Source organism: Thunnus maccoyii, chromosome 15 (assembly GCF_910596095.1).
Source record: "Thunnus maccoyii chromosome 15, fThuMac1.1, whole genome shotgun sequence".
Taxonomy (NCBI): domain Eukaryota; kingdom Metazoa; phylum Chordata; class Actinopteri; order Scombriformes; family Scombridae; genus Thunnus; species Thunnus maccoyii.
In genome coordinates, this window is record NC_056547.1 from 17,772,911 (window position 1) to 17,786,054 (window position 13,144).

The following is a 13,144-nucleotide window of genomic DNA, read 5'->3' on the forward strand; positions in this document are numbered from 1 at the left end:
GTGTGTGTGTGTGTCAGGGTCAGAGTGTGTGTGTGCGTCTTTCTGTGTACCACAGTGGGAATGGTGGCCCACCTGCTATTGCTCTCATTCTGATTACGGTGTTTTATGTAAAGAGGAGTGAGTGTTTGTGTGTTGTAATACATGTTTTTTTTCCTCTGCATGCTGTGTCTCATCACTGAGGATGGTGTGGTGGACAGTTTATTTCCGCTGCTCTAGCCTGGCTCTGGCTGTCATTCAGGTTTCAGGGCGAGAAGTGTAACACAAGCTGGTTATAACATTGCAACACATAAAGCAGATGTGTGCGTGCACCTGCTCTCCAAAAATACTTCCTGCTGCTTTTATGCTGCTTGCGGCCGGATGGCTTTGGAGCCCGCTTGGAAACAAGTTGAGAAGTCGGGACAGTGATTGGACCACAGCCCAGTGCACCAATCAGATCTGGACATTTAGATGGACGACCAAATGCAAGCTATCTGATCAAGAGTTCAAAGCCCAAAACTCAGAACAACAGATTAACAGAAAGAGAAGAAATGGCAGCTGAACAGAGGCTTAGAAAGATTTCTACGTATGTGTGTGTATGTGTGAGAGCAAGGGAGTGTGGATATTTTTGACCATATTTACTTTGAGGCTTTTTCTTTTCCTCATTGTGAACAGGCTTTGCTTCATATATATATGCCGTGCCAGCTGTCCCAACATGCACTGCTTTCCCAGTCTTATCATCTGCAGCTGGTTCAGTGTGTGTGTGTGTGTGTGTTTTTGTTTTTCTCGTTAATAAATGGATTTATTTAATCAAAGTGCTTCAGCTTCGCCGTCATTCTTGGTATGGAAACACCTGGAAGCGCTCCCATCGTACTCTGTGTCCTAACGCCCATGATGCTTTTTGCGCTAACACCCATAATTCATCTGGTTTAATCTGCTGTTCCTTCCCCTCGCCTCTGCTTTCCCTCTCCTCCAAACCAATGGGCTTAATGGCTCAGGATCTCAGTCTGCTACCCCTGTTGGTGGTAAGATTATAACGCTACTTCTTTTTTTACCCGCTCTTTTATCTTAACTGCCTTTTCTTCTGTTGCCCTGACTTGCCCCTTCCTTCACGTGCACCCAGAACTGTCACTTAAGGGCTCCGTCCACTCTGGCTGAGGCATGCTGGGACTTGTAGGCACAGACTTGTTAACATGGCTGTTCTACGATCATGCTAAAACACGCTGCTTCGAGAGCCTCATGTTGCTGCACTTTAATGTGTGCCTGGCAGAAGCCGAAAGATTGAGACGATTTTTGTTTCCCCTGTAAAAATGACCTTTCTCTAGTGGAATTCAGTCGTCCAAAACATGAATTTTAAGTCCAGTTTTGGCACTTTTTACATAGTGAAAATGATCTCGTACTGCTAACTGGAAATCACAGAATCAACAGTAGCTTTGTGTATCTGTAAATGTAAAGAGATGAGGGGAGACAGGAAGGGAGAGTTGACTGGAAACAATAACAAAAGAATGACTAGCCATCAAACGGAGGGTCGTGTAGTGTTCACTACATGATAAAACATTCAAAAAATGATCTACTGTTTATTAGTTAGGTTACACATAGCGATCCAGATTCCCATAAAATATCAGAACAATCCTGCTTTAGCTTTTTTATGTCATTGAGATGTATTTGATTTAGCTCTGTGTCACTAGCACATAGACGTGGACTTCCTGAGCGTGTGTGTGTGTGTGTGTGTGTGTGTGTGCGCGTGCTTTAGTTGAGTTTTTGTGTGTCAGTGAGAGAGAGAGAGAGAGAGAGAGAGAGAGAGAAAGAGAGTCTGGTCTGCTCATGTTGAAACCAGTTAATGTATTGGAGCTTGTTTCCCCAAAAGTCTGTTCACACACTTTATATTCAGCACAGCAGAGCAGCTTCTCCTCAACTGTTTGTCTTCGGGTTGATAGTAATGTGAGTCGTTGTAGAACAAGACACATTGTAGGCTTTTGCACTTGGAGACAGGATGTCATGGGGGAGGAGAAAATGAAGACCTCTGTTATATTTGCTGCCTTTATATAACACTGTGTCTTCTCCAAAACATGAGGAAAGCCAGTCTATAAAACTGTCATCATGTTGTCATAATGTCACATAAGAAAGAAAAACTTCAGTTCTATACTTATTGCTCAATGTAAAATACACTTTCCTCTTACATCTCTCCTAGCCCCAAGAATCCTCTCACCAATTACATCAAACACTGTGAAGTTTGTCATTAAGTTCTGTCTTTTTCTAATATATGTACTGTAGGTTTTAGTTTTCACTAAAAATGCTTGGAAAGTTCCATTATGTGAAGGACTGTAGCAACTGTCTGTTGTTTATATATAAAACTAGTCACCATCTTTAATAAATACTGTATGTCTACTGTCTTCACATCAGAGGGAGATTGGTTAACTGTCATTTTATTACACTGTTAAATGATGCCTGTTGTGTGAGGAAAGCTCTGACTTCACTTTCTCTCTTTCTTTGTATCTTGGCTTCTCTCCCTGCATCTACTTGAAGCGGGCAGTCGGAGTGGCTCGCCCGGCCGCGTGCTGACGAGTACGGCGCTGAGCACCATGAGCACGGGGGCCCACAGGGTGCTGGCCGGGGCCAGCGGGGACGGACACAGACGAAGCCGCATCCCTCGCAGCCAGGGCTGCTCCAGAGACTCCTCCCCCACCCGGCTGTCTGTCGGTGAGTACAGAAGCAACAATTGACGAAGGGAAGTTAAAACGCATGAATGAAAGTTGTAAAGAAGTTCCTTTCTATGTGTCTGCTTATGTTTAAACCAACTCTTGTCTGTTAGCAATGTCTTATCCAAATGTATGCATAGAAATCTTACAAGCAGCAGACACACAACCACATTAAACCGTCAATATACCCTCAAATCTCAACTCTTTTTCCCTCCTGCTCCCTCTCCGCCTCTTCCTCCTTTGCTCCTCTCCCTGTCCTCCTTTCTCCCTCTCCCTGCTTCTGTCCTCTAGCTCCCTCCAGCATTAGTTCCATCTACAACGGGGCGAGCAGAGGAGGTAAGACTCCGACGTCGACCAGACCACCCCTGCAATCCATCTCTCCACATCGATCTGTTCCCATCCTCACCTTTCTAATCTTGAAATCATCCCTCACTCTTTATCTCTGTCTATCACTAAAAATCTCTCTCGCCATCACAATCCCTCCATCAAGCTGATGCACATTTCCTCAGCCTCCTAGAGCCCGTCTCTCTAACCTGTCAATGACCTCATGGCTGTGTTGTGTTATGGTGATGACTGCCAAATGATCAGCAGATGACCACGCATTATGAGAGCACCTCCTCCCTCTCTGTACTAACTTGTTGTCAGTGGCTGGCGAAACGAACCCTCACGCAGGATCAGCGGAGCTTCGTCAGGTCTTTGTAACCCTTTGGTAGGCTGTAATTAACCCTGATTGGCTGGGTAGCTGCTGACGCTGGTGAAAAGAGCAATGAAGGGTCAACTTGATTGCGATGCTACTGAATGAAAACGCAGATCCTCCCCTCGCAGACCCCCCTCGATCGCTGAATTCATCTAAAATTCACTTCCTTTTTCTGTTCTTTGTCCTTGTGTGTGTGTGAGAAAAAGAGATGCAGGGCGAGCGCCTGTGTGAGTGTGTGAATGTCAGATTGTTATTTAAATGTGAGTGCAGAAATCTTCTGCTCCTTTTGGGTGCATCTCATTTAGCTCTTAATTAGTCAATAAACAAAATCTGCAACACTTAAGACAGTGGATCAGTCTTTTAAGGAATGTTTAAAGCAAAAATTCACAGGTTACAGCTTCTCAAACGTGAATATATTTCAGTCTTTGACGGCAGCTGGTAAACCATGATGGTAAACTCAAATTCCTTTTGAAGATTTGGGCTGTTAGTAGTAATTAAGCAGTTTGAAGATTTCATCTAAGGCTCTTTGGGGACCTTTCAATGGCATGTTTTCATGTTTTTTAGTACATTTTATAGACCAGAAAATGAATATTGAAAATGATCCACATAATTGTTAGTTGAAGCCCTGATCTCTGAGGAGATCTGTTGTCTTTGCTTAACTGGAAATCAGAAGAAGTGACTAAAGTCTGTGAGATGCTCCCTCAGGGCTGGTAGACCTGCGCTCTTGTACTTTCTTGTATCTGTCAGTTTGTCTCTTTTGCCACTACTGTCTTATTTATGTCTTTATCCATGTACCTTCACCTCTCACTTCTCTGTCACTTTTCATGTTTGTCTTCCTTCTTTGACTTTTTTTTGGTGTCTTCTTTATGTCCCCTTCCCCTTCTCCTGCGTCCTGACTCTTTTACTGTATGTCTCTGTTCTCACTACCACTGTTCTTCCTTTCACTGCTCTTCTTTCCCCTGTTTCCCGTCCTTATTCCCTCTGCTGCGGTGTGACGTTGTAACCCGGGTGGCGTTAGCTCGGGGCAGTCGTATCCCGCGGCCCAGTATGAGTCAGGGCTGCAGCAGAGAGGCCAGCAGGGAGAGCAGCCGGGACACCAGCCCCGTACGCTCCTTCACACCTCTCGGTGAGTAGCAGTAGCGGACAGATACCCAGGAGGGATGTGTGGTAAAATCAGGATGAGTAAGACACCAAAGAAGTGTGTCTATATTTAAAATTTTCTTTTCCCACATGAGGTTTTTGGTACTTTTTTTGCCAGATTAACTCTAAGCAAAGAAAAGTAGGCCTTTATTTGAATCCAGTATCTGATTTAATCTGACGCTTTATTAAAGTCTCAACAGTTTTAACCCTAAAAACTGCAGGAAAATAAAGTAAACAACATGGATTTGTGGCCTTTCTTTCTACTCTCACACACTGTTGGATCAGTGTGGGGATTTATGTGTATTGGTCTCGTGTGTGTGTGTGTGTGTAAGTATGTATGTGTGTGAGTGTTAAACTCTGTGTATGTGTGTGTTTTTAATCTCGGTTGCAGCGACGCGGAGCTACTCTCGCTCCACCGGAGCTCTCCACACACCTGATGCTTTTGGGGCTGCAGGTGAAGGCTGAGTACATCTATTTCTCCGTACCTCACCCACCCACCTCGCCTTTAATTTTTGTTTCGCTCCGTTTTCTTTTTGTTCTCTTTCGTGTCACGCATCTTTTCCTGTATTTCGTCAACCTGTTTTCTTTTAGTGTCCATTGACCTCTGTTGTTGTTTTTTTTATTTTTATTTTCAACATTCTGCTCCAGGATGTCGAACCTTCCAGTGGAATCGCATGCTTCCGCCCGTTCAGTTGCCAGTTGACAACCATCCTGCCAGTTTTATCCATGCCCATTTGTTTTTCTTTATTTAGCTCTGTCCCTTCTCTTCAGGGACACCAACGCGTTCTCCTTATGTCAATCATACTTTCTCCCCCTCCAGTGGCACCTGCAATGTCCCCTAACAAGTCATCACATCAACTTACAGGGTTGGCTCATGAGAAATGTAGCGTGTGTGGGTTGAGCGAATGTCGGATAATGGATGATGAGGAGAGTGAGCTACTTGAATGGTGGATCGACAGTGGAGAGAGAGACAGTTCAATGAGTGGCTGAGAGTCGGCGAACTTGAGTGTTGGAAGTTTTTTAACATATTTCTCCTACTCTCCTTCTGTCAACCCCTCCTCTTTTTCTATCTCTTTCTCTGTCTGCAGGATCAGGTTTTGGCATCAGTCAGTCCAGTCGTCTCTCTTCTTCCGTTAGTGCCATGAGGGTCCTCAACACCGGCTCAGACGTAGAAGAGGCTCTAGCTGATGCGCTGGTATGAAAACACACATGTACATACCGCCAAACAAAAAACACACAAACTCTGTGCTCATTCCAGAAAATGTGCATCTCACACCTACTGGAGTGTGTTTGTGTGTTAACTAACCCCTTGTTCTACCTCTGTTTAACGCTGTCAGCTGTTGGGAGACATGCGATCCAAGGTCAGCATTTACTCCCGCCTCATACCTGTGTGTTGTCTTTAGCAGTGTTCCTTCGAGAAGACGCATCAGTGCATGTTTTCTACCTTTGCCTTGTATTACTGTTTTCAGTTTAATTTCATGCCAGTTTCATTTTCCCTGCAGAAGAAGCCAGCACGGCGGCGGTATGACAACTACAGCATGTACTCTGACGACGACGCTAACAGCGACGCATCCAGCGCCTGTTCAGAAAGGTCCTACAGCTCCAGGAACGGAGGAGCGATCCCGACCTACATGAGACAGACAGAAGACGTAGCTGAGGTTTGCGACAACAGCTGTACACATCAGCACTGTGAACTCTGCGAAGATGTTAAAGTCATCAGTTGCAGTAATATGTTGGATTTCAAGCAATCTATCCTGGAAAAAAATAATCATACTTTATTGGCAGCTGTGGTGGTGACTGAAAAATGGGGATTAGACCATTAATAAGAGTATACTTAAAATGAAGCAAAAAGCTGCTCCAAGATGCTCCGATACAGATTGACATGTGGATTATTTCCTAAACTGTATCCGCTAACACTTGGCTCACTACAGCTTTGCAGTGAGTTAAAATTCATGCATCACAGTATAATGTAACGTTGCCATCAATGCAGGAACTTGAGTTCTTGATGCTGAGATTCATGACAGGCTTTGACATTGAGTCTCTTGCTTTAACTGACTCCATTGTTTTCTTTCATTAAACCTAAAATCTAAAAAAAACCAGACAGTTAAGTCACTTCAGAATCAGGCTCAATGCTGTTTTTTTTTTTCTTTATTCTCCCTCTATTACTTTATTACTTCTCTTTGACCCATATGTAAGTCTTAACGGGCCTTTGCTGATGTGTGTCTGTATTTGTGGCTCTTTCCAGGTGTTGAACCGCTGTGCCAGTGCTAACTGGTCGGAGAGGAAGGAGGGGCTGTTGGGCCTACAGGCGCTGCTGAAGAACCAACGCACACTCAGGTCAGCTGAGAACAGGACAGGCAGGTGTGTTTTCTCAGGATGAATCGATTAGTGATGTTCATCTAACTGTTGTTGTTTGTATCTGCAGTCGGGTAGAGTTGAAGAGGCTGTGTGAAATCTTCACCAGGATGTTTGCGGACCCTCACAGTAAGGTATGGTTGCATGCAAGCGCAGGTACATACTTGCTCACGCAAAATCACACAGCACTCATTCACAAAAACCCATGGCACATAGATTCATCAATTACCCACTTTGATTTTACTTTGGTTCCAAACACTTCGTTTATCCCACCATCCTTCACTGTACCGGATTCTGCCAAAACAAAGGAAGTGTTCGAATCTATTTGTTAACACACACAGACACATTTAAACACCCACAGATGTTAAATACGTTCACTTGACTGCATTGAGACTTAAAGACGGGATAAACCAGGGAAAATATATCCTCTAAAGTACACACACACACAAACATAAACACAGGCATGCAGAGCGTGCAACCCACTGTTTTCTAACAGCATGCCACGCCTGAGTTTGCGTGTGACCTCACACTCTTCGCCGTCCCTGTGGGATTGCTCTGTCACTGTTCAGCGACCAATTCACCGGCTGTGCTCACTGCATTCACTGCCACCCCCTCTCCTTTCCCTCCCTACCTGCAGTCTGAAGCGCACATGTGTACACACAAACACACACACAGAAATATCTGGGCTGCCAGCTCTTCTCTCTGACTAACCAGCTGCGATTCGCCCCTTTCTAACTGCTCCACTTTTCTTTCGGCGTTTTGAGTGGCCGTTGCCTCACACATGTCGTAAGGTGTGTGAGTCCCCTCCCCTTCCCCTCGTTTGACGTTTGACGATTTGATGAATTTCAGCGAGACTCCGGCAGGGTGTACGGCACGGCAGAATCCGGTATAAGCTCAGCCTCCTTCAAGGTACTGCATCTCACCACGGATCTCTCTCTCTCCTGCCTCCATCTGTCTGTCACAGATCTTTCCTACTTCATTTCTTTCTCATCTCTTTTTTTTTTTTCCAACTTTTCTTTCAGTTCTCTTTTCAAGTATGCACACAGCATCACTTCCCGTTTTTCAGATGATGTCATTGTTACCTGTTTGAAGACCCTCACATATTTTTGCAAATGTTGAGCTGGAAGTGTGAATTGAATGCCGAGATTATGAGCGTACGTTCGGGTATACTTTGTCGGATGCTAACAGATGTGTGTCTCTCTCTCCTCCATGCCCCCCCCAACTCTGGAACTCTCTGTAGAGAGTAAGTTTGGCCAATCAGTGCACTGTTTGGATTAAAATCTGCTTCGTTAATATGATTGGATAACCAGTTACCAAGGCAACAGCGTAACACTCACTCACTCACTAACTAACCTACCTCACATAATGTTGCCTACAACTAGACTGTCCTGCTGAAAACAACCATCAGCATGTAGAAATGTTCACCGCACAGTCTGATTGGTGTTGTCGTGTAATTAATTGTCTAATTGTGGTTGTTTTCTAATATTAATATTGTTTGGTGATTTAGATCTAATTGGTGATTGGGAATGATGATACGGGCTGCTGCAATAATGAGTAAATAATCACTAACTTCACAATGGGAACTAATACTACTTTCATATATTACTTCAACAGTATAATCTGTAAATACACTGTAAATGCTGGACTGCTTGTATGCGTGTGTGCATGAAGAACTGAGTGAGTTGATGATGAGTAAGAAACTTTGTGTGACCCGCAGTGTGTGTGTGTGTGTGTATGTGTGTGTGCGTTTAGGTGTTCAGCATGTTCCTGGAGACACTCGTAGATTTCATCCAGGTCCATAAGGAAGACCTGCAGGACTGGTTGTTCGTCTTGCTCACGCAGCTGCTGAAAAAGATGGGAGCTGACCTTCTGGGCTCCGTACAGGCCAAAGTTCAGAGAGCACTGGATATCACACGGTGGGTATCGCTTACATACAGATCCAGTGCAACTTTGTGCATTTGAATACTTAATGTATATTAGTAACCCGACTCCTGAGACAGAGGATTACAGAAACCCAATTTGCTGGATAAAAAAAAAGCCCATTACTTTGACATCTATACACATACGCACGTTTCCTATTGGCCTTTAATCAGTGCACATGTGAATGACGAAGACTTACGACAGGGAAGTAGTAGTAGTAGTAGAAAATCTCCAAGTCACATACACAGAAAACAATAAATAAATATATTTAAAATAAGTAAGCAGTTGTTCCAAATTCAGGTTAAGATTATGAATTTCTGTACAATACAGTCAAAGAATAGTTTGTTTGTTCTGAAGAGAGAAAGATTAATAATATAAATTATTGTTTTCCTCTAAAAAAAAAAGACAAAATTATCCCTATTATTAAACCTGCCACTGTTCTTTTACTTTATATCTTTTCAGAGATGTGTTTGTGTGTCTTCACTTCAGGGTCAATGTGGACTTATTTTTTCTTTTGCAGAGAGTCTTTCCCCAATGACCTCCAGTTCACTATTCTCATGAGGTTCACTGTCGACCAGACACAGACCCCCAACCTCAAGGTAAATGAGGAGTTAATGTGTGTGTGTGTCTGTCTGTGTCTGTGTGTGTGTGTGTGTTTTATGTATGAGAAAGAGAGCTGTGAAGTTGTGTGAAGGACGGGTGGGTTGTCAGGATGAACAGGGGGCTAGAAGTTCAGGGACTCTGTAACCGTGGTAACTGATGTACTGATATGACCTCATGCCTGCCCGTGCTGGCTCCGCCTGCCCAAACCCCCACACCCCGAATCCTGGGCTGTGATTGGATAGTGACTGACATAACCTGCAGCTAGCCACTCCACAGGCCTTTTGCTCTGCTTCAGTGTGGACACTCCCTTCAAGCTCTCCTCCGCTAATCCTTGAACTTCTTCATTCATCCTCTTGTACTTTCCTCCTCCTCTCTCCCACTAATCCGTCTGATAGAACAACCCATCAGCATCTCTTCCTCACTCTTTGCTCTCTTTCATCCTGCCTCCTCCCAAACCCTTTCCTGCCTGATGTTTCACCCCATTCTCAAGACTTTTTCCTTCCTCCTGCTATTTGGGCAATGACAGAATATTATCAGCAATGTCACTTATACTTTCTGCTATTCACTATATTCAAATCCTCTGTCATTTCAAAGGGAGCTTGCCTCATACTGCCGTCCTGTATTTTTGCTGTTTTGTAACTACACTGTGTGCACAATTATTTGGCAAATTGTCTTCCTCAGGATTAATTTGTATTGTTCAACAAATACAATCCTCTCAGTCAATCCAAAATGTTATTGAACCTCAAACCTGAATGTTTAACAACGAAAAAGTGAGTTTTGGTTGTCTCAGCGGAATATATAAGTGTGCACAATTGTTAGTGTGCAGAAATATTAGGCAACTAAATTACAAAAATATTTTTTCCCAACTCACTTGTTTATTCTGAATTTTTAGAGTAAGTGTAACAAATAAGTAACACAAAATGACAATTAAACAACATTTTTGGCCTTTCAGAAATATTCAGTGACCAATAGCCACCCTTCTTTTCAATAACTTCCATGAGCTGTCCGTCCATGGAGTCTGTCAGTTTCTTGATCTGTTCACAATCAGTTTTCACTGAAGCACCAACCACATCCTCCCACACGCTGTTCAAAGAGGCGTGTTGTCTTTAGGGCCCCGACCAAAGATTTTCCTTGTCAATTAGTAGTTGTTAGTTCAAGCCATTAATCGACTAGTCGTCACTTGTTTATGATATTAATGTAATTATTTAAATGCATATTTTTGGGGGGCATCAGAAAATGGTTTGAGTTCCAGGGCTGAGAAATAATGTTACGAGTAACATTTTTAACACTGTGCTACATTACAGAGAAATACAAAACCGTAATAATGAGCCTTTAAAATATAAATTTTACAAGTGCATGAAGTGAGCCGCCTGTTAACGACAGTGTTAACAGCAAAAGCTTTAACGATTCTGAATGTGTTGGAACAACCAGCAAGGAGACTGAACGTAGGCCATCTAGAGCAGCCATGCTAGGTGGCTAAAGTTAGGTTACTTACATGTTTCAGATGATAAGTCATGTTTTAGGGTGACAAATGATTGAATCTTTATATGCAGAGTTACTTGAGGTCGTCCTTTACATGCTCAAAATGATCCCACACTTTATAATTTCCCGCCCGACATAGTCTAATAACTTTTTAATGACAAGGCGCAGCTCCCAAATGGGCTTTGAGGGGTTTTTTCCTGCAACTTCTTCTGTTTTGTTTTACAGCAGTTGGCATCCATAAGTGTTTCGTTACTGCTATCTGCTGGAATGTAACAACTTCATACTACGAACTATTTACAGTGTCCACCCAAAGTAATTTTTCGTGCGACTAACTGACCAATGACAACTTGGTCGGTCGTCTAAGACTCTTCTCATCAACTGATGGTTTGGTCAACTATTAGGCATTAGCACTTCCCTCACTGTAAATCTCACATTTGAGAAGGGCCCACAAGTTCTCAATAGGATTTAAGTCAGGTGAGGAAGAGGTCCAGGTCATTATTCGGTCATCTCTGAGGCCTTTGCCGGCTAACCAAGCAGTGAAGTACTTAGGCGCTTGTGATTGTCCTGCATAAAGATCGTGACCTTCTTGAATGCTGAGGACTTTTTCCTGTACCACTGCCTGGACAAAGTATCTTCCAGAAACCTCTTAGTTCATAGCATCAGCTCACATCATAGACTTGGTGGGAAATATGATGATATATATACCGTCGTGACACAGTACAAATTTGTGGGTGATGTTGCAAATTGCAAATCGAATAGGACGACTGTTTTATGGCAATTTTGGATTTACAGGATTTTCTCAAACATGTTGAAGTACCTACATTTTTCTGATATGTATTTTTACTGGATTTGCCATCTGGTTATTTTAAGTTTCTTGAATGAATTTCTAGAAAAATGTATTAGTATCACTCAATAAAATGATGAACAATACAGCTGCCTGTGTATGCAGAGATGACAGGCAAGATCAACTCATGCTCTTTGCTCGCAACAACATAACCAAAGTTATGTTGAAATAATAAGAATGTAAATGTGATGCTGAGCATTTCAGCAGCGTAGCAGTCGTTATTCAACTGTTGCATGAAGCCTCATAAACCATCAGTTCTGTGTTGATTTAGTTAGCAGGATTACAGCTCTTTGCTGCCATCATGTGGCATAAACAATTATATTCTGTATTGCCAGATTTTCAATCATTTCAGAATCGCCCAACGCCGCTTTCCAATCTTTTTACTCCTCTTAAACTCTCTGCACCCTCCCGCCCTGCTCCCTCCCTGCTCCCTCCCTCCTTTTCCTCTCTTGTCTCCCCCTGCCCTCCCCTGTCGTCATCTCCCTGTCTCTCCGTTGATTGACGCGGTGCTTCTCCTCTCTCTCTCTGAAGCCTGTACGGAGCTCGTGTTGCGGGCGAGGCAGGGGAGGGTCCGTGGTAAAATTGTTCCCCCCCAGAGCGCGGCGCCACGCCTGCTCTCTAGACAAGCAGGCCGCAGCCTGGAGCCAGTCCTGCCAGGTCAGTGCGCTCCGGGGGGAGCAATTATATGGCGCGCACGATGCTGCTAAGTGATTTGGACGAAGTTCTGGTCCTTGAGGTTCATATATATAGAGAGACGGAGAAAGAGAGAGGGTTGGAGAAAAGAGTACAATCAGGGCAGGAGTCAGTTGTTGTGGCGTTTCAGAGCCTGCGGTGAATGGTGAATGTGGTGTGTGCATTTATTGGTTTCTTAATTTTGTCATTTGTCATTGTTTTATTTGTTTTTTTATTTTTTTTATTCATTTGGTTTCCCTGCATTGTAAAGCATGTCCATGAATGCACTTTGATCTTCTCTCACTGATTCATCAGATCATTGGTTGTTGTACATGCTGACTGTGAACGTTGATGCTCCATTTTTCATGTGTATCTTTGTAGTTTTGTTGATACTGTGTTTGTACTTACAGCTGAATATTGGCTGTACAGTTTCTGTGGTTTCAACCATGTTATCTAATGGTTTGTATAAATGTGTGTTCCAGGTGAAGGTGGCCATTTTGAAGTATATTGAGACGCTGACGTTACAGATGGATGCTCCTGACTTTGTGAACTCCAGTGAGACTCGGCTGGCCGTCTCCCGAATTATAACCTGGACAACTGAACCCAAGAGCTCTGATGTCAGAAAGGTCCTGACACACAAATCCAACTTAGTTTTTGAGATGCAATGCTGCATATTTTTCAAATCAAAAGCCACCTTAAAACATGATTCCCACAGTTAATTCTTGTGTTACTGGAAACGATTGCCGTCCTCTTTGG

General features: G+C 43.4%; 1 protein-coding gene across 17 annotated transcripts in view; it reads left to right on the top strand.

The window, feature by feature from the left end:
* Nucleotides 1-13,144, top strand: part of clasp2 (cytoplasmic linker associated protein 2) — a 59,827-nt gene that overhangs the window by 40,360 nt on the left and 6,323 nt on the right. Inside the window, exons 20-33 of one of the 17 annotated variants that reach the window (XM_042435364.1) lie at nt 2,503-2,676; nt 2,967-3,011; nt 4,391-4,498; nt 4,904-4,966; nt 5,601-5,707; nt 5,850-5,873; nt 6,015-6,170; nt 6,758-6,849; nt 6,938-7,001; nt 7,717-7,776; nt 8,108-8,110; nt 8,620-8,783; nt 9,308-9,386; nt 12,871-13,014. In XM_042435364.1, the coding sequence (XP_042291298.1) occupies nt 2,503-2,676; nt 2,967-3,011; nt 4,391-4,498; nt 4,904-4,966; nt 5,601-5,707; nt 5,850-5,873; nt 6,015-6,170; nt 6,758-6,849; nt 6,938-7,001; nt 7,717-7,776; nt 8,108-8,110; nt 8,620-8,783; nt 9,308-9,386; nt 12,871-13,014 (1,283 nt within the window). The remainder of the gene's footprint in view (nt 1-2,502; nt 2,677-2,966; nt 3,012-4,390; nt 4,499-4,903; nt 4,967-5,600; nt 5,708-5,849; nt 5,874-6,014; nt 6,171-6,757; nt 6,850-6,937; nt 7,002-7,716; nt 7,777-8,107; nt 8,111-8,619; nt 8,784-9,307; nt 9,387-12,870; nt 13,015-13,144) is intronic. The other 16 variants (XM_042435365.1, XM_042435368.1, XM_042435370.1 and 13 more) reach the window with 16 other exon arrangements.